The sequence below is a fragment of the Rhodamnia argentea genome, chromosome 4 (assembly GCF_020921035.1).
Source record: "Rhodamnia argentea isolate NSW1041297 chromosome 4, ASM2092103v1, whole genome shotgun sequence".
Lineage (NCBI taxonomy): Eukaryota > Viridiplantae > Streptophyta > Magnoliopsida > Myrtales > Myrtaceae > Rhodamnia > Rhodamnia argentea.
This window is the reverse complement of record NC_063153.1, coordinates 28,888,450-28,915,577: the sequence shown is the minus strand read 5'-3', so window position 1 is coordinate 28,915,577 and position 27,128 is coordinate 28,888,450. Positions and strand designations below refer to the sequence as shown.

General features: G+C 39.2%; 2 protein-coding genes across 2 annotated transcripts in view; both read left to right on the top strand.

The window, feature by feature from the left end:
- The window catches only part of LOC115755587 (F-box protein At3g07870-like), a 188,905-nt gene that overhangs the window by 83,869 nt on the left and 77,908 nt on the right, over positions 1–27,128 (top strand). The window lies entirely within an intron of this gene.
- On the top strand, positions 13,473–15,557 carry LOC125314873. The gene is made up of 5 exons (XM_048278129.1): positions 13,473–13,669; positions 14,014–14,084; positions 14,193–14,495; positions 14,639–14,690; positions 15,360–15,557. The coding sequence occupies exons 1-5, from the start codon at positions 13,547–13,549 to the stop codon at positions 15,555–15,557; spliced, it is 747 nt and encodes a 248-aa protein (XP_048134086.1). The 5' UTR covers positions 13,473–13,546.

The window sequence follows — 27,128 nt, the reverse complement described above, 5'->3', positions numbered from 1 at the left end:
GATGAGAGACATTGTGATATACACATGAGATCAGTTGAATGGGAAACAAGCACTTAATCACTCAGCCGACCTGTTGGGATTAACCCTAGTCATTTTCGATGAAACTTAGTCAAAAGTCAATAGGTAACATAATCATTCATTAGTAATGCTACGATTAGGGATGTGTAAAAGAATTGAAAACTGTTCGGACCATCGAGAACCAGGTCGAACTGGTCGGTTCTGGGTTATTCCCATAGGGACCGGTCCAGTTCCCAATTACAATTTATTAGAACCATTTTGTCCAAGCTATTTTGTCTCGGTGATCACTCCACCCTCTTCAAATCAATTATAGGCCTAGTTTGTCGATGAACCACATATCTACGAAACTGCTCCGATACTATCTACAATGAGCCGATTTGTTTCACGTCGATTAAGTCCCCAAACGGAGTAATTGAAGAAACCTTGAATAAGTAATAGCGAAAGTAATTTCATTTCATTTAATTGTTTTACGAATCAGTTTGGAAATGCTTAGAGACAAATCCTTGTGGCATATACACACATTCATTCGATTAATTTCTTTACCCTATGCATCAATTTGGACAAGTTTGGAGACTTAAAGGGTGTGAAGTTTGCATGGTCGATCAGATAATATTCACGGTCAAAGGTTTCCCAATTGCAATCTCCATGTTCTTTCTGGACTTGTGCTGTTTTCCTTTTTCTTTTTTCCTTTTTTTAAAAATATCTTTTCCTTGTTTTTTTTTTTTGGGTCAGCAATATATATCTTTTCGATAGGATGCACTTGCACAGTACAACAAGCCATGCCTGTAGAATTTCTTCTTTCTCACAAGCTTTCGGTGTATTGATCTTTCTGTTTTGATCTTGTTTTTGTTATTTTGTGATTATGTCCTTCAACAACTCATCTTAGGGATAATCTCAAGTGCAGTCCTAAAGTTGCTTCATCTACCCAAATAAAGGTATGAAGTGTCCTCATTTTCTCGAATAAGGACTTGAAGTGGATATTATTTCAAATAAAAGTTTGAAGTGGATACGTCAATATCAAAGAAAGGCCTGACTCACCGACCGGTCAATGTCATTTTCGTCCTTTACTTCTTCCTCTTTTTCCTTTTACTGTTTTTTTTTTCTTTGCTTTTTAGGCCACAGGTGATGCCCGGAGAGGGCCAAGCGAGGCCCTCGAAAGCCACATGCGAGGGTCGGCCTTGCCTAGACATTGTCGGTGCCTCTGCGAGGGCTCATGGCCCTCTACATGTGGCTACCGCCCAATTGCCGGTAGATTGTCCTTATTAGCACATCCATGAGGGTCAGCGACCCTTTACAACCAAAGGCGATGATCCGAGAGAGGGCACAACCCTCTCCTCGATTTGGGTTAGGGTCCTCGACCCTCGCCCCTGTCTAGGCAAGAGTCATCGGCCCTTGGCCGAGTCCGAGAGAGGACAGGGTTGCGGCCTTCTCCCGATTTTGGCAATGGCCTCACCTCTAGTTGGCGAAGGTCATCGACCACAGGTAGAGCACGCGTTTATTTTAAAATAAACTTTTAGTTTTCTTAATTTTTAATCCAGTTGAACTAAAATTTAAGTTAAAATTGTCTTTGGATGAAAATGCCCTTAACCGGTCAGAATATTCAGCTGCCTGGCCAGGTTAGGCCCTTATTTGAAATTGTCATGGCTACTTCGATGCTTATTTGAAACAAGGTTTACTTTAGACCTTTAGTTAAGAAAATAAGTATATTTCATACCCTTATTTGAAAATTTCCTCTCATCGTATTTTATTTTTGTCTCCTTTCAAGTCTACGTTCGGGAGAAACATTCACTGAGTTGTGTTTCTGTTTTCGTAGAAACAATTGAATTTTGCAGAAATATAGCTGTACACGTGTAATGGATGAGCACTGTAAAGGGCAATAAAGAAAGAGTATAAGCATGCGTTTTTAATCATTGAAAACTTATGATAAAATAAAATATTTTTTAGAAAAATTAGTTCAAGAAAATGATTAGTTTTAATTTATTTAATATTTTAGAGTAAGCGATTTCCTTTTTACCAAAATTGGAAGTCATTTTTTCTGTATTTTAAGGCTGTTATTTTCAATCCATGGAAAACGTTTGTCTTACATCAATTAGTTTTTCATCATTTAAATACTGGAAAGTTGAAAATAAATATTCAGAAAATAATTTTCCTTCAAACAAATGAACCCTAAGAATATAAAGAAAAAAGGTTAATCCTGACTGTAGAGGTTTGGCTAGTAAGGTCTACTTTCGAACACAATTGATTGCCTCGTGAGAGGAATCTTTTCTCAAGTTTAGTAGTCCATTAGCTTTCCCTCAATGATTCACCTCTGGGAAGGTCGCGACACCTACTTTCAATTTGAACAGGAAAAAAATTTTCTGATTCAAATTTTCAGTTCAAACATGGAAATGAAATTTGATTTGCTCCTTCCATTCCCAGCTCCACGGCCGTCGCCGTCCAATCAATTGCTTGATAAAGATGAATAAGGTTTTGTCCTTTTCATCTAATGATGAATACCCCTATTTAAATGAAGGATTGAACTAAAGTACCCATAAATAAGTTGCCGAACAAAAAAAAAAATCAGCACATAAGCTAATAAGGAACATTTCCTGGCGTCTGTAGAAATGGACAAGATGCACTTATTTTCTTACACGTGTTGAAGTACAAAAAAAACCAATGATTAATAGAAAAACCTAAACTAGGATAAATGTAACAGAATAACTTTCCTAAGCGACGGCCACCATAAAGAAAAAGTTAAAATGAGATCCGATATGAATTTGTCAACTTTCGAAACTCTCCGTGACACTTGCCAAAACTACAAGAATTGAGCAAACTTTTTGGAGTTGCTTAGTTGTAAAGAGATATTTTCCCCAATGTCACACATCTATGTAAAGTGCAGAATCACATCACTCCAACACCAAAATACAGCGAAGACATAACAAACCATCGTAGAGTTGAGAAATCAAACATGAATGCCAAGAGTTGTTCTCAGTTGGTGGTGGTGATGCTGGCGGCGGCGATGACTTTTCGGGCTTCCACCGTCGGAACGAATGCTTGGTGGTGCGAAATTGAATGCAGTTTATTTTGTTTTTCAGCCCCGAACCCAGAAATGTGCTATCAAAATTGCATGTACCACTGCAAAGAAAAGGTTGAGACACCCCAGGGGCAATGCATTTTCGGTTGTTTGCTGTCGAAATGTCACGACCCACGTCCTGGTACGCACGAAAACCTTACCTTCACCTTTCTCGTACTGAAAAAATCTTTCTGGTTTTTTAACAAATTGGTCTTGTAGTCATGAACGTGCGTGTTTGTAAAATAGATCGGGTATGTGCCCCTCTAACTTGGTCAATAAGATGGTCATGGAAAGAAAATTTTCCACCAACAGAATTTCCTAAAATAAAAAGTCTGCTTTTCAAAATGGGATAATGTCGGCTTTTTCTTAAGCATCTATTTTTTTTTTCAACATTTATCGCATCAACTACTTTTGGTTTACTTCTTCCATGTAAAATTCGCCTTCGCTCATATTCTTTAAAGGCACGAAACGGAATGATGCGGGGAACTTCTTTTCCTTGTACCAAATGCACCTTGGCGTAGGTGGATATTTCATTCTTTGTACATGATATCTGATTTAAAGACTTAAGTTCGATAAGTAATAACAGGTGATTGTTAAATAACTTGAGGTCACTTAAATTAAAATTTAGACACACTAGTCGTCGCCTAGCGGTAAAAATCCATCCTATTGACTTGCAATTTGCCTAATAAAAGCCCTTTTTAATTGTCTGCTGCTATTATTTTTCGATCATTCAAAATTTCAAATGGTTTTTATGTACTTCTCGTGTTCCAGATGTCAAGAAAGCCGAAGGCTGTGTGAATTCATGTGCCGAAGGTTGCCAGATGGCTTAAGGCTATCGAGAGTTCTCACGGGATGGAATCCATATGAGGAGCCAAATAAAGGAAATGGGTAATTCGTGGGACAAAGCAAAAACTTTAAGGCTGCGTTTAGTAGTCAATATAAAAATCAGGATAAGATAAGATTTATCCTATCCTATTTTTGGCTCCGTCCAGGACAAGATAAAAGGAGATATAGCATGGATATAATTATCCCATGGGGAAGCGAGATAAGAGTGGATAGGATTTCTTATATATATGATATAAAGATATTTTTTTCGAATAACATTATTCTTCAAAAATAAAAATAAAATAATAATTAATTTTGAATTATATTTGAATTCTAATATGAATGCTAACATAAAAGTAAAAAATAAAATTTTTGCATATACCTGTGTGTATTTATAAATTTGAGTTTCTTTCTTCTTTATAATATAAATTTTGTGCATACACACACTTCATATCCATATCATTATATATTTTAAGTATGGTAGTATAGTTTATTATTCAATAAAATTTTTATTAAGAAATGATGGAACGGAATAAAAATAATGAAAAAAAGATATGTAAAAATAAAAAAAAATAAGTAAATAAAAATGAAGTCGAAGAACCATATTTTAAATGAACAAATTCGAACTTGAAAATGATCTTTTTAATTCTTGGAAAAAGTAGAACAATGAAATTTCTAAAAAAACCTAGAAATCTCCATCCCCTTCTCTTATGTATCTCTAGTTCATCTTGAAGTTTCAGCATTCCGTTGTAGCTTTTTAGTTCACATTAAAACTTTACGAAAATGGCGAGAGAATCGAAACTTTTTCTCGATAGTAGGTTTTTGGTTCACATCAAAAGTTTATAAAAGCAAAAAAAGATTCAAAACTCATTCTTCTCTGGAACTTTATGGTTCATGTTAAAGTTTAACCACGAGTAACGAAAAAAAAAAAAATTTGTAATTGTAAATGTGAATGATCAAATTTTCTCTTTCTTATTAGAGCTGGAAGTGAATTATGAGATATTTTTATACTTTCTGTTTGTGCATTTTCAGGTTTGTTTACATCAATATGTGCAAATGCCAAACAATGAACAACATAGGATATGCACATATCTAACTTTATTACCACAATTCACCAAACAGTGAATATGATATGACAAAATCTCTGAATTTCACATCCTATCCTATCCAATCCTATCTTGGCTAGAAATCTAGACTACCAAACGCAACCTAAGGTTGTGCTAGGTTGGCTCATTGATAGATTTTAGGGAAAATTCCAAGTAAGGGCCTCAAGTGTCTTCATTTTCTCAAATAAAAGTTTGAAATAAATTTTGTTTCAATTAAAAGCCCAAAGTACTCTCTTTATCTCAAATAAGGGCCTAAAGTAGCTATGTCTATTTCAAATAAGGGCCCGACCTCGCTAGCCGATCAGCCAACCAAATATTTCAGCCGATCAAGGGTGCTTTCGTCAACATATAATTAATTTTAAGCTAATTTTTAGTTATATTAAATTAAAAATTAAAAAATTAAAAGAAAAAAGAGATACATACATGAGGGGCTGCCCTCCCGCTTGTGGCCATTGGCCCAACTACAATGGGGCGGCGGTGATGGCTGGCAACCTCACCAACGAGAGGCGAGGGCCTACGTTGGGTGAGGGTCGCGACCCTCTCTCTGATCCGGGTAAGGGTCACCGCCCTCTTTTCTTTTTTTTTTTTAAACAATTTTTGTTTTTTTTTTTTGAAAAAAAAGTAAAAATATAGAAAAAAGAAAATGATGAAAATGTCCTATCAACCGATGGGTGAAGCCCTTTTTTTTATACGGATATGACCACTTCGGACCCTTATTTGAGACAATATCCATTTCAGGTCCTTATTTAAGACAATGAAGGTACTTTATGCCTTTATTTTAAAAAAGGTCAACTTCAAACTCTTATTTAAGAAAATGAGGCAATTGGAGCCCTTATTTGAAATTTTTCCTAGATTATATTTACATACTTGGCGTTAAGTTTTATTTTCTATTTCTTTTTTCATTCTCGGGATTTTACAAAGGCGATGCTATTTGTTGAGCCTAATAATGGCTACTACCCTAACTGGCTACCACTATATGCCCCAAAACAACAAGGAAAGTTGAATTGGGAAAATGACCAAAAAATTTCTAAACACATTGCAATTGTGTCAATTCAATTATAAAACTTTTTTTTGGTCAATTTAGCACTAAACCTTTTACATTTGTGCTAATTCAATCCATTTGACCAGCCAATTCTCACGTGGCACTACCCGCATTGACTTGGACTTTTTTTAAATAATATTTTGATGACTTTTTGAAATTTTTATGTTTGTTTTCTTTTTTTTAGTTTTTTGCCCCCAACCCTCAAGGCTAGGAAGCCCTTGCCAACACTGGGCGATTGCATCACTACCCTTGCTAGATTTGGCAAGGCGAAGGTGACAGCCCTTGCTAGATCTGTAAAGCGAGGCCTCTCGCAGCCTCGTTAGCCCTAAGGGCTAGGGAAAAAACTAAAGAAAAGAAAAGAAAAGAAAAGGAAAGAAAATGATCATAAATAGTTTTAAAATAATAAAATATTGTTAAAAAATTCACATTAGTGTCAGCAAATCAAATGGGATAAATTGAAAAAATAAAAAAGACTTAGGACTGAATTGGAAAAAAAAAAAGAAGTTTATGATTGAATTGGTACAATCACAATAGGTTTACGAATTTTTTCGGTAATTATCCCAAGTTGAACGCAGTTGACCAAACAGCAAAGCAAATATTCGTAAGTGCCCAAACTTGTCCAATCCTTTGAGTTATATTCAAGATATTGACAACAAACTTTTTCTAAAGAAAATAGCTTGTATTCAATATATTGACAACAAAGCGATTTAGTACGATCGTTAGAGGAACCAAGGAAATTGCAAAATTACTTCACTTAGAAGTTCGCAGGTTTTCACGATTTCCTTTGAGTAAAAGTGCCAAATTTGTGTTAACAGTTGTTGATGACTACTTGAGGAAGACCTGGATGTTTGTGCTTAGGCACAATTCGATACTATTGTCGGGATCAAGCGGTTGAGAGCTTTGATCAAAAATGAGATTGGTAAAATGATCAAGCATGTGCGAACCGATAAAAGCATGGAGTTTTGCTTGAAGCTGTTAAAAGAATTCTGCATGAATGAAGATATAATTAGATACCGCACTAGTGCTAATGAACCACAACATATTGCAGAGTTGATAAGCATAACATTACTAGAGACGGCCCATAAAATACTCTAGTGCTAGTATTACTAGAAAATTTCTGGCGGATGCGCTTAGTATGGCTAGCTACCTGGTGAATAGATCTCCATCAACTACAATTGGATGTTGGACTCCAAAAGAAGTATGGTCGGGTAACGTTGCTGATTATTCTATTCTTATAATGCTTAGTTGCCCATGTTATGTTTGAGTTAATGATGGTAAGCTCGATAGAAGGGCAAGAAAGTGCATGGTCCTAGACTATGTACAAGGTGAACGTGGTTATTGGTTGTAGTGCCCGAAATTAAATTCACTTGTTATCAGTAGAGAAGTTACATTTGACAAACCTTTAGTATTTCTGACTATGAGTGATTATAGTAGTGTTCATACGGATATAGATGGTGTTTAGTTTGAAGTGGAGATGCAACCAAAAACTCTTGAGGTAGCGAGTACTAACAAAGTAATCGACGCAGATGGTGCTTATAGCGAGATGGAGCCCGTAGAGCCAATTGTTGGTGTAACTGCTGATATTAACAAGATATGTATTTGATCTCCCGACAGATATGGATGCAACGGTGGTTTTGCTTTATCTATGGTTTAGGAGGTTATGTCGAAAAGTCCTTGTGGAGGAGTTAAAGATGCATGTGCAATTAGTATTCTAATGAGGTTCACGGTTATGGCGAAGTTCAAGCGCAGCTTGGACTTGGATTATGTCTGTGGCGGTTGAGCTTTTGGGGGCTGTGGGAGAGTAGTAGCAATGAAGTTTGAATATTTAGCGAAGCGATTGTGATTTGGCCCAAACGTTGAGCCAAGGTGGATATTGTTAAAATATTTCTCGAGTTTGATCTCGAAGGAAAAATATGAATTTCAAAAACAAATATATCTTGATCTTGAAAATTAAAGGATAAATCTTAAACATAATGGATATTGTTTTCATGTGGAGATAAGGTTAAGATTGGATGAAATTTGTTTTTTGAACCCATGGAATTATCCTTTCGTTGTTAGAGTCGGCCAAACAAAGTCCAAGTTGGACTCAGTTGACCGAATCACATGATATCCTGATTGATGTTGGAGCTGGCAACAGGAGGTGTTTTTTACTATAAACATATTCACTTGTAGGCTCTTTGATGTGTGTTCAATACATGCAATATATGTATTGTGGAAGCACCGTTTTCATCGAGTGCTTGACATTGGGTTTTCGTTTTGTTCGTAGAATTACATCAAGAATTCAAGTGTCAAAACCGATTAAATCTTGTGGTAAGATTTGTGTAATTCCTTTGTGAGATTGAGGGATTATTTAGTGAGGAATTGTAGGGCTAAAAATTGTGTGCGTTATTGATTGTAATTGGGGCTAAGAAATACTAAGAGTGTTTGAGTAACTCAAGCGTGGTTTGCAATCTCCATTGGATCGCTTGTTCTATAGTGAAATTCGTTACTACTCTCCCCATGGACGTAAGTCTATACGACCGAACTACGTGTATCCGGTATCCGATTTTTTTTCTTGTTATGTCTACTTATTGTTAGATCGTATGTTCCGCGCAACAAACACATCTTCTTGGCTTATTCCTAGAGAATGACGATATGTACACAAGGTGAGTTGATTTATAGACTGGTAGAAAGACCTCCGCTGCCTAGTGGATAGTAGGATGAATTCTGGAATTCCTTTCACGGTGTGAGTGCTACTCTGGCTCTTTCAAGATGCTTGACTTGAAGAAATTTGATTTAATATTGGTGAACGATGGCCTTACCCAGCATATACTTTTCACAGGAAACCACAAGATGGGGTTTGAGAAATTTCTGAAAGAGTTTATGGTAAGATCTTTAAATGTTCAATATTAATCTCTTGATATTTTGAAAGTGCAACATTGGCACGGTAGCAAACTCCACCTTTGAATTCTGAATGGATCAACTACTTAATTTTGCTTTACTTTACCAAAAAAAAAAACTACTTAATTTTGCTTTAGTGTTCTATTTCATTGAGCTAGTATTAATGGCCTCTGTTTTTGAATTCTACATTTTATCTTGGGACAAAGATACTTTAAGGAAATTCCTATTGAATGAAATAAATTCCCTAAAAGGTGTCTGGCGTTCTGCAAGTGCCTGAATTCTCTTCATGGTCATTATTGCTAAACATTTTTGTAAAACAGGGGAAAACTCAGAATTTGTGGTGGGGGAAGAAATAGCAGTTGTGAGAGAAACAAACATGAAGGGAACTTCTATCAGCGAATCAACGTCTTCATCGGCTGTCAATAATGGCAGTGTGAAAGCTACTGCTGCAGGTGTCTCCAGCTCAGTGCAATTCCCTGATATGATGCTACCGAAACAGGAAAAATTACACCAGCAAGACAGCTCACCGTCATCAACCTCCATGTCATCTGCATATGATTACGATGTTTTCCTGAGTTTTGGAGGGGCAGATGCTCGCTCAGGCATCACAAACATACTCCATACTAGGTTGTTAGGTGCTAGAATCCACACATTCAAGGACGATGAAGAGCTCCTAGCTGGAGAGGAGTTTGGTCCTGGGTTGCTCAAAGCTATCAACTAATCAAAAATTGCAATTCCCGTCTTTTTCAAGGGCTACGCCTCTAGTGAATGGTGTCTTAATGAGTTGGTCCAAATGGTGGAGTGTAGTAAGACAAGGGGACAGAAGGCAATGCCCTTTTTTTGTGACGTTACTCCGGCTAAGGTCCGTCATCAACTTGGGTCTTATGAAGAAGCCTTTCTTTCACATAAGGAGAAATTTGGTGCCAACATCACGACGTGGAAAGCTGCTCTCTACCACGTTGCTAATCTGGAAGGATGGGATAATTCAAAGAAGAATAGGTATGTCATTTTCTAGGTTGTCATTTTGGTGCAGTGTTTCCATAATATTACCTTGTTCTTCTAATTATGTTTTCCCTTTCCGTTCTATAATATTAGAGGTGAAGCAGAACTGGTAGAGGAGATTGCCCAGCAGGTTATAGATGAGTTGAAAATGGCTTATCTGCTGGTGATAGATTGCTTGGTCAGAGTTGAAAATCATGTGAAGGAAATAGATACAATGATGTGTGCTGATTTGGAGGATACAAGAATTCTCGGAATTCATGGTATGGAGGGTGTAGGAAAGACTACTCTTGCCAAAATCATCTACAACCGGCTGTCACATCATTGTGATGCATGTTGCTTCCTTTCTAACATTAGGGGAACTTCAGAGCTAAAGGGCATCGAAGGTTTGAGAATCAACTCATCTCTGACGTACTAAAAAAATAGTGGTCAATCATCAACAATGTTGAAGGAGGAGTTAAGAAAATAAAAGAAAGGTTGTGTTGTAAAAAAGTTCTCGTGCTACTTGATGATGTTGATCAAATGACCCATTGGGATGCACTAATGGGAAAACTTACGTGGTTCGGTTTAGGAAGTAGTATTATCATAACTAGTAGAAATAAGGATATTGTCGATGTTCCTAAGGTTTGTTCTCCATATGAGCTTATGAGCATGAACTTCAATCAATCTCTTCAACTTTTTTTGCAAATGTACTTTTGGAAGAGATTACCCTTCGGACGACTATGTTGCTTTCTCCACAAAAGTGGTCAAAAGTACCGGAGGTCTTCCTCTTGCTCTTGAGGCTATAGGTAAACTGCTTCCGCAGAGAAGCAAAGATATTGGAGATGTGATATTGAGGAAGTTGAGACAAGTTCCTCTCAATGAAGTATAAAGACAACTGAAAATAAGTTATGATGTCTAGGATGATTGGCAAAAGCATATCTTTCTGGACATAGCTTGTTTTTTCACTGGATTTGATCGAAGGATCGTGCTCCACCTTTGGAATGATCCCAATCTCTTCCCAGAGGAAGGTCTTGAGGTCCTCCAGAAAATGTCTCTGATATAAATCAGCGAAGACAACAAGCTATGAATGCATGTTCGTCGATATGTAATGAGGAACAAAAAGAAACAGACTCGGTTGCAGAACCATGAGGAAGGTTTTGACATGGTGATGGAAACGAAGGTAAATTTGTATTTCAATTACTTTTTTTTTTGGGTAAAGATAAGAAAGTATTTCGATTACTTTATCCCCATCAAGATGACAAATTTCATGCCTTTTCACTGTGATTGTTTGCTCAATCTATTTAAGGAAAGTTATTTATTTTCTCATGATTACTGTTATAACTTGTTTTTTTCGTTATGCTAATGCTTCGATTTGTTTTTCATGGTCGGAGAGATTATTTTACTAGTTTGATATAATATACTTGCCCTTTTTTTCTATCACAGGGGCCACAAAAAACTGAAGCTCTTTGCCGAAAGTTTGACCCTTATTTTGCGAACAAAGAAGTTGAGAGGCCGTCTAATCGAAGATCCCCTGAAGTGAGGGTTTTCAAGGATAACTGGCCTTCAGATGATTTCCCAGCCAATTTACAAAACACTACGCTTATGCTTTCCAAGTTGAGATGGCTTTCATGGCATCATTTTCCCCTGGAAGTTAAGATCACCAATTTTTCCATGATGAACAGTCATTCTGCATTTGGTGGACTGCCCTAATCTAATCGATGTTCAAAGCATTGAAGGCTTGGCGAGTCTCAGAATTTTGAAGCTCATAGAAATTCCGCTACTGGAGAGATTTCCTGATCTATCAAACGTGAAGAAGCTCAATGAATTGTATTTGGGGCGTTGCCATAATCTAATTGAGGTGCTTTCTGCCTTTTATTTCGTTTTTTTCCCTATAAGTAGAGCGCTTTCCGCCTTGTTTTCCCTTTGTATTTACGTGGCTTATCATCTCCTATTAGGACTCTGATTTTCGTCATTGGTTCCGCAGTGCCTCTCTCTCTCTCAAAGTTCGGATCTTTTTCTCTTTTTATCTCTCTCTTTGGTGGAATTCTTTCATGATCTGAGGACATAAGAAAAGGGTTATGGAGAATCCTCACGGATCCATCCCGGCTAGTGCTAAAGTTAGGGCTATGCTTAGACATGAGTATCTCTTGCGAGACTATCAGGATGTGCAAGAGGTTAGTCAATTCCTATAATCTACATTTGATCTATTTGTCTGCTTTATTTTCTTAATTCAATGCTGTAAAAATCTTGCGATTCAAATTTCAAGAAAAGTGTGACCATAACGAGTTGGCAATTACGATTCACTTGAAATTACGATATTTATTACAGTGATGCTGTCCCTAGATTCACGAAAAATAAAGATTCCGAGTTCTTACCTCGTAGCTAGTAAGCGGTATGTCACTTGTAATTTTAGCCTAATATGCTATTATGTTTTCTTGATTGACATGGGCAGCCACTTTCTTGGTTGACATGGTCAACCACTTTCTTGGTTGTGGCTTGAGAGTTATGTTGGATTGAAATTAGTGGTGGCCGGTTCGATGGAACCACCGGTTCCGGTTCCAAGGCCCAATTGCTCTTTTCACCCAACTTACTTCCTTTTTTTTTTTTTTTTATAAAACCGGGTTGGAACCGGCGGTTCCGGGCTGGTTCCAACAATTTACAAACCGGAACCGCCCCTTGAGGGCCGATTCCGGTTCCGGGTTGGAACCGTGTGCCCGGTCAACGGGCCGGTTCCGAGCCGGTCAACAGGCCGGTTCGGGGTCGGTTTCGAGCCCACGGGTCCATTTGGCCACCTCTAATTGAAATCATCTCGTGGAGTGTGAGAAACCATTTTCAAGTCTATTAATATTACTGTTGCATTGCCTGTCGATGCCTTGTCATCCCATAAAATTTGAGCCTTTTTTTGGGTAAGTTGACCTTTTTTTAATAGCAAGAGAATTTTGTTAGAGAACGAGAAGTGTTACAATTTAAAATAAAGGAGGGTAAGTCGTAATGGGGCGAAAATTAAGGATAATTTTCGTTACTTTTTACAAAAAAAAATAATAATTTGAGCTTTACAAGTGATTTAAAAAATAATATGCAAATTATTGGTTTTGGTTTTCGAAAAGTTTTAGATATTTCGAATCCATTACGGTCAAATTAGACAGAGATTCGGAAAGCAAAAGAGCGCTTTAGAGCAGTACTGCTTCAAGAACTTGTATTACACGCCTTCTCTCTCTCTCTCATGGGTCGTCTGCACGGGAATCTGTGTTGATCAGAAATGTAGCTCAACTGGAGAACAAAGTAGGAAACATGGAAAGCCACTGAAGACAACCTCTTCATGGGAAGTTGCCCTCGCATTCTTTCCTTTTTCAACTTCTAAACCTCTTCATGACTCTCTCCGGGTAATTATATTCTTTCTTTCTGATCTCTTCGTCTCTATTCTCCGTTCAATCTTCATCTCCTCTCTTTTCTTCGTTTGTTCCCAATATAGAGCGCTTTCTGCGTTTTCGTCTCTTTGTATTTACACGGCTTGTTGTCTCCTATTAGGGGCCTGATTTTCCTCATTGAGTGCGGCTCTTTCACTCTCGCCGTCTCTCTCTCTCTCTCTCTCGGAAAGTTCGGATCTTTTTCTCCTTTTATCTCTCCTTGGTTGAATTCTTCATGAACGGGGGAAACATGAAAAGGGTTACGGAGAATCCTCATGAATTCATCCCGGCTAGTGCTGAAGTTGGGGCGAAGCTTAGACATGAGTATCTCTTGCAAGACTATCAGGATTTGCAGAAGGTTAGTCAATTCCTGCCATTCACATTCGATCGATGAGTCTGCTTTATTTTCTTAATTTAATGTTGTACTGATCTCGCGAGTCCAAGTTGAAGAAAAGTGTGACTATAACAAGTTGTCAATTACAATTCGCTTGGAATTATGATTTTTATTACAGTGATGCTATCCCTAGATTCACAAAAAACAAAGATTTTCTTGTTTGATATGTTCAACCACTTGCTTGAGTGTGGCTTGAGAGTTCTATTGGATTTTAACCAACTCGTGGAGTGCGAGAGACCATTTTTGAGTCTGTTAATGTTACTGTTGCATTGCCTACCGATACCTTGTCATCCTGTAACAAATCATAGGAATTTGTTCCCGAGAAGAAGAAGTTGCAAGAAGAAAAGGAGAAGAAGCAAACCCTTTTGGACGAAGTTCAGTGAGTTCCTTTTTCCTTCCCCTCTACTCAATTTTTACAGTATCGATGTGCATTTTTTTCATCTAAAATCAAATAACTTGGATCACCTAACTTTTTGCCTGTTGATAGTTTCCTGAGAGCAAGGTATCAGTACTTGATGGAGCTACAATCTCGTGGTACTCGAGCAAAGGAAGCTCTTGGTGTGGCAAATACTGGCATTGAGGAGTGGAACAATAGTGCTGCGAAAGCTGTTTCTGAGCATTCACTTCCCGTGCTTGAACGAGAAATTGAAAAGGACAAGTTGGCAGAGGGCATGGAAGAGGCTGATCGATGGCGACCGAGAGAACAACTCAAGTATAAGAGCACCTCGAAGAGTAACAAAAAGGTCGACAAGAAGGTTTCGTGGCAAGATCTAGAGGCTAAAACTCGCTAGTACACTTCGAACTGTTGACAGAAACTCTCATGCGTTACTTCAGAAGCAAATTGTTACAGCACATACAATGCAGACTTATGTACTCTCAAGTCTTTTGCATAGTGAAGCATATTTCTCTCAGCCTCTCCGTTTTTGGCTTTAGTCTTGTTCTTGGTGGGAAGGGCCAGATCGAGCGAACACAGATGAGTGTGACTGTCTGAACATAAGAAAAAGAAAGAAAGAAAGAGAGAGAGAAGAAAAGTTGCATTCAAGCGAACTCGGTCTATTAAGCGTCTCAACGCTGACATTAAGCACCGAAGTTAAGTTGCATTCGCCGAAGACTTTGGAGAAAGCTTACCCGAATGGCGGTATAGAGTCTTGCTATAGGGCTGCATCCAACAGGCATCAAACTTCCATGAGTAGCAACACACTACGGGAAAAGTACACTAGAAGTGCCATAACTTGTGTACGGCGTTCACTTAAGTGCCATAACTTTCAAGGCGTTCACTTAAGTGCCATAATTTTCAAAACGTTCACTTAAGTGCCGTAACTTTTATAAATCGTCCACTTAAGTGCTACATCGGAGAAAAATCATTCACTTGAGTGCTATAGTAACTTTTTCGGCATGCCACGTCAGTTTTCCGGCGTCTACAATAACTTTTCCGGTGTCTACAGTAACTTTTCTGGCTGCCACGTCAACATGGCACTTAAGTGAACGATTTTTAAAAGTTATGGCACTTAAGCAAACGTTTTGAAAGTTATGGCACTCAAGTGAACGCCATACAAAAGTTATGACACTTCTAGTGTACTTTTCCCAACACACTACAATCTAAGTCCATTTCCTTTTCAGAGAGTACACGGAATACTCAATCCAATGCTCCTAGGAGAATCACCGCGAGTACTCTAATGTTCCTCCTAATGGTTCTAATGCTGAATGCCTCACGTGTCAAGCTGAAAAGAGCAAGAACACGAAGCAGCTTTGGTCAATCCAGAAATGGAAGATGCTGAGCGTCACGAAGGTCTCGATGATACAAAGGGAGGAGAGAATACTCCGCATAGCGCAACTGGACCATGCCATGTGACTTATAGGACTGGCACTGATGCTTATGAGCTTCAATTGCCCCAACCAATATGAAATTAGTCCAGCTCTCGAAGTTACACGTTCATTTCGTTACCGGAGGTACCAAGCCTAATATGCCTCATACTTTCTTTGAGCCTACTTTTCTTCTACTCGCTCTAAGAAGAAATTGCAACTGTTTGCGATGATCAAACGATTTTGCCTTCGCACGATAGGTATTTGATTATATGGAAGGGTCGTTCGAGCAGTCAATGTCTTAAACATTTTGAATTTGTGTCAAATCAGTCAATTTAATCGGTCGACAACGACATAGACAAATTTTAATAATACCTTTTAGTTTTTCTTTTCTTTTTTCCTTTTTTTTTCTCTCTCCTTTTTTTCTTTCCACTATGGCCGACAAGGGTCGCCGGAGCTTGCGCAGATCTTGGGAAGGCAAGCCTCGCCGTTCGAGGGCGAATGTCGCTATGGCCTCTCCTGCTGCCCGCCCTAGCTCGCGATCGCGTTGGCCTCGTCGGTCGGTGAGCTCTGGTGACCCTCGCTAGCCACAACTTGTAAGGAAAAAAAAAGAGAAAGAAAAGAAAAATCAAAAAGTAAATATTTTTAAATCCTATAGGCATAGGAAAGAAATATTACACTCTTATATATAACCAGACACCATAAGTCAATTTTACTAACCTTTTGGGATCCCATGGGGTGGAATGACAACCTCCCTTTTTATTTCTGTTGCGGGGTATCCGAATCTTTACTCAATTGATTCCCATGAATGTATTCAAATTGTCCATCCCCGTCAATTGATAAAACTTCACTTACAAATTAGGAAAGTGTTCCTCAATGTTACTTTGATGAGAGACATTGTGACATAAACATGAGATCAATTGAATTGGAAAAAAGCACTTAATCACTCAGCCGATCTTTTGGAATTAACCCAAATTATTGTTAAAAGTCAATAGGTTGCATAATCATTCATCAAATGTTAGAATCGATTCTCATCGCTACATTTAAAGAAGAGAAAAGGCTCCTCATACTCAATTTTGATTGGTCAATTTAAGACCATTTACTTTCCAATACCAAAAATGGCACAAACATGTGGTGTGCACAAATTTAAAAAAAAAAATTAATAACGTTGGAAAAGGTGAGACTTTGAGTTTTTTTCTCATATTGATTACTGTAGATCAAATGCAAGGGTGATTATAATGGGTTGTATTCAATGGTAATCGACATTTTAACATGTTACCCGTTCTTATATACTTAATATAGATTGATTAAACATAACATTTTGAATATATAAACCGCGTGGATTAGTATTGTTAAAAACTGAAGTAATTTCATTTGATTGACTTGTTTTACGAATCATTTTGAAGATACTTGGAGACAAATCCTTGTGGCATATACATGTATTCATTTAATTGATTTATTGCTCTCTCTATGGATCAATTTGGAAACGTTTGGAGACTAAACGATGTGACAGTTTGCGTGGTTGATGTCGGTTTTAATCTCTGCGGAAAGTATGATAAGTTTCTAAACTAAATTCTACTATTGTGGAAAACTAGCATATGAATGTATCAAGTATATAGGGTGTGCAAAAGAACAAGAACCACCCCAATCGGACCGAATTGGCTGGTTCGATTCCCGATTGCAATAAATTGGAACCTGTAAGTACCAATCCGGTTCCATGCTCACCCGAACTGGTGTGTGTAGATATATAATGAAAACCCTAGTTTGTCATCTCGCTCTATGTCTCAAGACTCAACTCTCTCGCCTCTCATCTTGCTCTCGGTCTTGACTCTCAACTCTATCTGTTAAAATATGTCTCGAGTTTTGAGCCCGAAGCGAAATTGTAAATATTCCGAATCGAATATTTGTGGACAACATCCGTGGAAATGTTTTGTGGATATAAAATCTGCGTGCAAGATTGTGAATATCTGCAGTGGAAATATATATTCTCTATTTGGTGTATCTCAAATCTTGATCAATAACAGAACTTATCTGTTGGAGTAAACAAAAGAGAATCTACGTTGGAGATTTGGGCAATTTTGAAAAATCCAACTTGGACTTGGTCAAAGAAAGGAAAGGTGATAAGGCCAATCTTGGTCTGTTGATTCCTCCACGTAGAAGTCAACTTTGAGGAGGACTCTGTAGTGGAATATATATTGATACATATATGCATAATATAAGTCAGAGGACGAAGACTAGTACGTGGCCTTGAAGCACCAATTTCGTGTGAGTGCTTGGTGTGCCAAAGTTGATGCAGAGTTCTTGAAGCACCGTTTGTCGAGTGCTTGCTCGTGGGATTTATTCTGCAGAATTACATCAAGAATTTAAGTGTTAAAGCCGATTAAATCTTGAGGTTAGATTTGTGTTAATTCCTTTGCGAGATTGATAGATTATTTCGTTAGGAATTTGGGGCTAAAGACTGTGCGTTCTTGAATGTAATTGGGGATTGGGAAATACCGAGAGTGTTTGAGTTACTCGAGTTTGGTCTGTAATCTCTGTGTATCGCTCGTTCTATAGTGGAATTCGTTGCTGCTCTCCCCGTGGACGTAGGTCTCTACGACCGAACCACGTACATCCGGTGTCCAATTTATTTTCTTGTTCTGTCTATTTTATCGTTCGATCGCTTGTTCCGCGCAACAATTGGTATCAGAGCCAGGTTTGTCGAGTTGAAGCGAATCGATGGCGACAGAAGAAGTAAAAGTGAAAATCGACAAATTTGAGGGGAAGAACTTTGGTTTCGGGAAGATGCAGATTGAAGACTATCTCTATCCGATGAAGCCGCACTTGCCCCCGCCTGGGGAGAAACCAGAGATGATGAAGCAAGCTGATTGGGAATTGCTGGATAGACGAGCGCCGGGTGTTATTCGACCGACGTTGGCTCGTAATGTTGCGTTTAACATCGTCAAAGAGAAGACAATTGCGGGTTTGATGAAAGCCCTGTCGGATATGTACGAGAAGCCCTCTGCGATCGATAAGGTCTATTTGATGCGACGTCTGTTTAATTTGAAGATGAGCGAAGGTGCGTCTGTTGCTAATCATATCAATGAATTCAATGTGATCGTTAGTCAATTGAGTTCAGTTGATATTGACTTTGAATATGAGGTATGTGCTTTGATTCTATTATCCTCATTGCCCGATAGTTGGAATACTACCGTTATCGCTGTTAGTAATTCCTCCGGGTCAACAAGTTTGACGTTTGATGGTATTCGAGATTTGATTTTAAGTGAGAACATCTGTAGAAGAGAATCTGGCGAATATATATCTACTACTTTAGTAGGTGAAAATAGAGGAAGAATTGATACTCGTGGTAGTAGAAGTGGTATGAACTCAAATAGACGCAATCGCTCTAGGACTGGCGATGCTATCTGTTAGAACCGTGGCAAGAGAGGGCATCTTAGAAGGAATTGTTTTAAGATGAAAAACGAAACGGGTAAGGAAATTAGAGTTGAATCTACAGATGATGCTGCAGCTATAGCTGATGATTCCGATGGTGTCGATAGGGTATTGTCTCTCACCGAGAATTTGTCATTTGACGGATGGATTATGGATTCTGGTTGTTCTTTTCATGCTACACCAAATAGGAATTGGTTTGCTACTTATCGGTGCACGGATAGTAGTAAAGTGCGGTTGGGGAACAACGCTGAATGCGATGTTGTGGGTGTTGGTGAGGTTAAAATCAAGATGCATTATGGTATTGTGAGGACGTTGACTAGAGTAAGACACGTTCCAGAATTGAAAACGAACTTAATTTCCTTGGGTGCCCTAGATTCAGCTGGATGCGGGTATTCTTCACAAGGTGGAGTTCTGAAGATTGTTCGAGGTGCCTTGGTGATAATGAAAGGAATCAAGCATGGTGGCCCGTATGAATTTCAAGGTGAGACATTGACAAGTTTTGCTTCGGAGACGTCAACATCTGTTCAAGAGTCTAACGACTGCTCAAGGAAGACTCGGGTGTCTGTGCCGGTGCACAAGTTTGATGTTGTTGTCGGGAATAGCGAGCTCTGGTGACCCTCGCTAGTCACTGCTCGTAAGACAAAAAGACAGAAAGAAAAGCAAAATCAAAAAGTAAATATTTTTAAATCCTATAGGCATAGGAAAGAAATGTTACACTCTTATATATAACTAGACACCATAAGTCAATTTTACTAACCTTTTGGGATCCCATGAGATGGAATGACAACCTCCCTTTTTATTTCTGTTGCGGTCTAACCGAATCTTTACTCAATTGATTCCCATGAATGTATTCAAATTGTCCATCCCCGTCAATTGATAAAACTTCACTTACAAAGTAGGAAAGTGTTCCTCAATGTTGCTTTGATGAGAGAAATTGTGACATAAACATGAGATCAATTGAATTGGAAACAAGCACTTAATCACTCAGCCGATCTTTTGGAATTAACCCAAATTATTGTTATAAAACGTAGTCAAAAGTCAATAGGTTGCATAATCATTCATCAAATGTTAGAATCGATTCTCATCGCTACATTTAAAGAAGAGAAAAGGCTCCTCATACTTAATTTTGATTGGTCAATTTAAGACCATTTACTTTCCAATACCAAAAATGGCACAAACATGTGGTGTGCACAAATTTTAAAAAAAAATTAATAACGTTGGAAAAGGTGAGACTTTGAGTTTTTTTCTCATATTGATTACTGTAGATCAAATGCAAGGGTGATTATAATGGGTTGTATTCAATGGTAATCGACATTTTAACATGTTACCCGTTCTTATATACTTAATATAGATTGATTAAACATAACATTTTGAATATATAAACCGCGTGGATTAGTATTGTTAAAAACTGAAGTAATTTCATTTGATTGACTTGTTTTACGAATCATTTTGAAGATGCTTGGAGACAAATCCTTGTGGCATATACATGTATTCATTTAATTGATTTATTGCTCTCTATGGATCAATTTGGAAACGTTTGGAGACTAAACGATGTGACAGTTTGCGTGGTTGATGTCGGTTTTAATCTCTGCGGAAAGTATGATAAGTTTCTAAACTAAATTCTACTATTGTGGAAAACTAGCATATGAATGTATCAAGTATATAGGGTGTGCAAAAGAACAAGAACCACCCCAATCGGACCGAATTGGCTGGTTCGACTCCCGATTGCAATAAATTGGAACCTGTAAGTGCCAATCCGGTTCCATGCTCACCCGAACTGGTGTGTGTAGGTATATAATGAAAACCCTAGTTTGTCATCTCGCTCTATGTCTCAAGACTCAACTCTCTCGCCTCTCATCTTGCTCTCGGTCTTGACTCTCGACTCTATCGCCTCTCATCTCGTTGTCTCACTCTTGGTCTCAAATCAGGGGCGCCTCCAACCATCCCTCGCAGGCTAGTAGTTATGGCCTTGCCTCCCTCTCTCACTTTCGCTCTCGGTTGCCTCCGGCCTCATTGCTCCTTCTCCAGTAAGTTCAAAACCCTAATTGCTGTTTGTCAATTTTCTAGTTACTTCACTCAAGTCTCACGCCCTATTTATATGACCTCTCGGATGTGTTCTGGGCGATCAATAGAACTGGTTCTGTCTGACATAATGATGGAGATTTTGGTTTATTAATCGAACTTAATTGCTGGTACGCACAAACCAGGAAATTCTCACAAAGATGCAATGGGCGAGGCACACTTTCCTAATTCCTTTCGCTCTTGTGCTGGTTTGCTCTTTGGGTGATCCAATAGCTTGAATTGCTGCGGACGTTTCTCTTCTTCATATATCCTCTTCACTATGACCCAAGTGTAATGCTTAGGCCGAATGGATTTTGTGGTATCCTAAATTTAATAGCAGTTCTTCGAAATATTTCCTGAAATAATATTCGGTAGATTGATTCCATGGAACCCCACAGAACCGAACCAGTGGGCAGTTTCTGTTTCAAGATGGGAACCGCTCACCCTATAACTCATCACCCCTAACACTACATGCTAGTTTTTTATTTTGTCTTTCACTTGGTTATCTTATTGGGAGCATGAACTCAGTCCATGCCCGGCAACTCCGCTAATGGGGGTCAGCCTAATCAAGGCGTCGACGACTCCGCCGGTGGCAACAGCAAGGGAGGAGCGGGCCGGCAGCCATGAGACTCTGGCCAAATCTAAACCCTAGAAAAGTTGTAGGAAGGGAGAGGGGAAGCAATGAAGCAGTGGGGAAAAAGAGAGAGCAAATGTTATTTTTTGTATTTTTTTAAATTCTAGGCCATATTCAAAAATAATTACAACCACTTTGACCACAGATGGTCAATTATTTCAACACACGTTTTCAACAAGATGAGGCGGGCGACACGACTTATTATTACGAGGGATAATAATTCGCGTCGTCGCTGACCGGAAAATTCTACACATGGCCTTTTGAAACAGTGAAGGGGCTGTTTTGAGTTCGAAAGGAAGGACTTTCCACTGGTAATGCTGGTTTCTGCTCGGAGAGATCTGGTTTGAAGGTTGTGGTGCCGACTTGAGTTGCATCTGTTCATCTATCTCCTATGGGTCCCGTAAAAGACCAAGGGCTGTAAAGACTACTAGAATCTCCCTCGGTGATGAGGATGTTGAATCAGTTTTCTCGCTCGAAGATGAGCCTTCATCTAAATAAATACTATTTAAAAAAATATCCACATTAGCGTCTATCATCTTATGTGCCACCATCGACATCCACATTAGCAATTTCATGTCAAAATTGGATAGATAGACTGAATTGGTACAAATGCAAAAAGATTTTCGACTAAATTAGTTCAATTAAAATGTTTATGACTGAATTGGTACCGATGCAATAAGTTTAGAACTTTTTTTTTTACTTTTCCTGACTTTCTTATGAAATTACTATTAGTTAACTTCAACTTACCGTCTCTTATGGGAACTTACCAATCTTTCTTCGAGTGATTTTATCAACATTTTCTCGAAGAATGGAACTAATGGCAATTATCCTAATTTAGTCATGGATAATTCCGGTAAATCGCTGATAAAATCTATTGCAAGGCCTGTTTTAGCCATAGAGAATCATGGAAACAGTCGCAAAGGAATAAAATCTTCCTTCTTTTTACTAGAAATATTTGAGAATGACATGAAATTATGGGGTGAAACCAGATTTTATCACACCATTTTCATACCAAGGAGCAATGTCACGACCCGAACCCTACGAACCGTCGACATCCCACCCGGCCTCGCTTGCGTACGGTTCTCCAGGATCCTTAGGCCAACGAAATTAAGCAACACATGCGGAAGCAACAACAACCCCCGTACAGAAAACCAACAAAATTACGATAACTTGGGATGGTAAAAACACACACATGTACATATATACATAGTTGTTACAAACTGTCAAACTTAAGGCTTCAGGGGCCACCGTACAAGCCCGTGACCACCTATAACAAAAGACACGTGATCGAAGCCCGCTACACAACCAAAATACAATACTCCACAAAAACCGAGAGGCCGACTATCCTAAGCCTCATCCTACTCGGGAGGCTGCTCCGCATCGGAAGGCTCCACAACGTCCCCATTCTCTTTAGGTGCCACGACCTCCGGGCTAGGCTCCACGTCATCGAGACCAGCGTCCGGGTGAACCACTACACCGTCTGGAGAGGGAGTACTAGTAGGGTCCCACTCCCCAACACCGTCATAGGGGATGTCAAAGCCTGTCAATGGTCCCACTAGCAAATCCCCGTGGCGGTACGTCCACGCCACGTACGTATGAGTCTTCCAAAAAGGCTCTCCGGTATCCACCAATATCGTAGTCACGTGCCTATAATACACCTTGTCCTCTCCTACTGGGTACTCCGTCACCAAGGTTTCCATGTCCCGCGGGATCCCGAACCTTTGAGGCGGGTCATTCATGGCCGAGGCGTAAGGTCCGAAAAACAACGAACCCACGACGGAGTGAGATAAAATCTCAGTAGGAAAATCTCTAACCCTAGATCGGGTCGCTAGTGCCTCCAGACACATTTTCATTGAAAAATTTCCGACAATCCCTTTTTTCTTACCCAAAAATTCACAATTAAAATCCAGAAAAATTCCATTCTTTCTCCGAAAATTCCCACACCTTTTCAAATATTCTACGTTACTCCCGTCTCGGCGTCCCACGCCTCGGTCCGACAATAAAATATTCTACGTGCTCTGGGGCCCGTTTTTAACACATCCGGCCATAATATAAATATCCACATTACTCCGAAAATATCTACGTTACTCTGAAAATATTCCACGTTACTCCAGAATATTCCACGTTACTCCACCGCCATCATAAGTTCATAACGTTGAGCCTCGGACCTTTATGGAACATGGCTCTATATATATAACAGGGTCTCGGACACATAGGAATACGACCCACAAATCTCGGTCTCGGACACATAGGAACACAACCGGATCAAGTTTCGGACAATTAGTCGAACACGACTCACTTTGGTCTCGGACGACTTAATTGAACACGACTTTCATACTTTCTCGATCTCGGACAATCAGACGAATACGGCTCACTTTGGCCTCGGACGACTTGATTGAATACGACCCTCACATTTTCTCTGTCTCGGACAATCGGACGAATACGGCTCACTTTGGCCTCGAACGACTTGATTGAATACGACCCTCATATTTCTCAGAATAGTTCGAGACCACGTGATTCACTCACGTTAGAGAATTAATAATTCGGGATCACCCGATTAATTCACACTAATCCAAAGATTAATCCAGACTACTCGATCAATTAATACTACCATAATATCCAATCTACGCCATGCGACCATATTACGCTAACGTAGCATTATATGAATAACGTGCAATTAAAATTATACTAACGTGGGAATTTATCAGGGCCGAACAATAATAATTTTCTAACGTATAAAATAATTCTACTATAGTACTAAACTATAGTAATAATGCCACATTTAATTAGTACCATGGCATAACAACTTTATGTCACATAAAAGTAACCCTAGTTAATATATAACTAATCATGGTTCAAAATTATCTAGAGTCAAAACTAATCTAACCATGATTAAACAATAGTATAAAGTAACTCTAGTTTAGACATAAAGTAACCATGGTCAAGCTTTGACCACACCCAACCCTCTTGACTTCACTATTCATCTCAAGACCATGTTTTTCTCTCCTTCTTCCTGCAAATTTTCAGCCAGCAGCATCTCAAGCTCATTTCCACCAATTTCCTCATCAAAACTTCACAAATCCTTGGTCTTTTAGCAACCTAGTCACCTAATTTAGGTTTAGAAACAATCCTACCTCAAAAACTCGCAAAAACCTCCGTTGAACGGTTGAGGAAAAGCCCAAACCAAGTGGCGATTCCGGCGATCCTTGCACGGCCGGCGACTCGGCGACGATCTAGCAACTCCAAGCACTCCAAAGCGACACCAAAGAAAGCTTGAAGAATTTTCGGCAATGGAGGGTGAGAGAGAGTGAATTCGGCCAAGTGAGGGAGAGAGAGAGAAAAATGAGCTAGAGAGAGAGTGTGTGTTCTTGGATAATGAAGAATGAGAGAGCCAAAATAATTAATAATATAGGTTAAGAATAATTAATTATGTTCACAAAGTCAAGAGGGAAAAATAATTTTCTCCCCACATTGACTAGTCAATCTCGGCCAAATGAGAAAATGACCAAAATACCCCTCGTTCCAAGTGAAAAATGGGGTATTTTTCGAGGGCAAATGGGTCCTTTCCCATATCCAGTCCAAATCTACTTTTCCTGAACCTCTTTGGGGCGAACCACGAAGGAATTGCACACGGGATGAGGAAACGTTCAAAATTTTTATTTATTGAAACCCCCGAAGGTCCGACGTCAAATTACGAAGCTCGATTCGCGATCAATCTCGATCAATAGAATTTTCAGCGTATCTCACACTAACGGGCGGCTTTTAGGAGTTACGCGTATCGACCCATGATTAAAATCACGTTTAAGAATTACTCGAGCCATGGCGACCTTGGTTGTCAATCAATTGCGAGGGTCAATCACCGGTCCCGATGGACATGATCGTTAGAAAATAATTCGGGGATGTTCGGAACCCATACGAGGTCGAACGGAATCACCCGTGATCCAAGCGTAGGGTACTATCCAAATCGTTCCTTAATTATTCTAGGATCGGCCTATATTGATCCAAAATATTCCCTCGATAATTTTCATAGCCAAAGAGTCAATCCATGACCAAGTTCTTAAGTCCACGTACTTGATTTTCCTAGCTAGCCATTCCCATTTTGTTAGTCTGCTCAAGATGGGCCATTCATGAGTGAGATTAAACTGAAATAAATCAATGAGACTTTTCATTTATTCAAGGCTTCAAAATGAGCCGGATTACGGGATGTCACAAGTAGTAGGCAAAATATGGAAACTTCAATTCATTAGCCATGTGATAGTCTTCCTCAATTCCTGCTCTTCCAATTTCCAAGTACATGTTTCCTCTTAACAATGGCAAATTAAAGGGTTTTACCATATTATTTATCTTTTTTTTTAACTCTATTTTCCACTTTCACTAGACAAAGTGTCACGACCCTCGCCAACGAGCTTTCAGAAAAATGACGAGTTTCAAAGTAATGTCAAGTTGAGGACCAATGGTCCTCAATTGGCATGGGTTCTCCCAATCTTTACCTCCCACAACATGGGGAATGACAAGTTCAACTAAACGTGCTAATAGAAGACGATAAAATATTCAGTGGTTTCTTACTGCCATCTCAGTTGCTGAGGTTGTATGCGTTTTTTACTCAAATCAAATCACAAATCGATATGTGTTTGCTGATGTGGCATAAAAGTGAAATGAAATTAAAAATTTCCAAGAGGGATCTGTTCAGCCATGGAAGCTTCCCTTCCGTCGTGCTCGCGGCGGTTTTGTCTTCTTCCCTCGTCGCTCATGGCCAGGGCTTGCGAGGTGGCTCGTCCACAGACCAAGTGACCACCGTTTGTCCATGGCCATGAGATGATCTCGATAGCCATGGACTGCTCTTGGTCATCAGCAGGGCTCCAGATCTCGACTAATTTGACAGAGTCGACCCTCGCCGGGGCCAAGGCCTCAAATTTGGACTAAATGGACGAAGCCGCCCAGGCGATGGCCGGGGCAATGCCACCTGGCTTGGACGAGGCATGCTGATGACAACCGTGGACGAGCTCCGACGATTTCGACCGTGGACGACCAGATCTCGAGGTGTGGAGAAGAACGAAATGGAGAGAACGGAGGAAGCTAGCCATGCTTACTTGGACACAACAGCGATCAGCTTGGTCTCGGCGCTGGCGACTCCAGTGGTGGTGCCGGCGGGGGCAATAGAGGTCTGGCGACTATGAACAGAGGAGGAAAAGACTATGGCGACCGTGAATGGATTAGGAAAAGGAAGAGAGAACATTTTTAAATTTTTTACTTAATTCTATGTCTTCAGCTACTGACATGGATTAATGGACACGTGTCACCATATTAGTGGATATAAATGAAAAAAAAATTTCCAACGTATGATGCTGATGTGGTGATATCAAATCATTGAATATTTCTCTGAATTTAATCACCTTGATTTCATACCAAGGAATAGTAGGTACAATAAGGAAACTTCAATCCAGTAGACATACTCACCTAAGATCAATTGGAGAAATTTATTCACACACACAA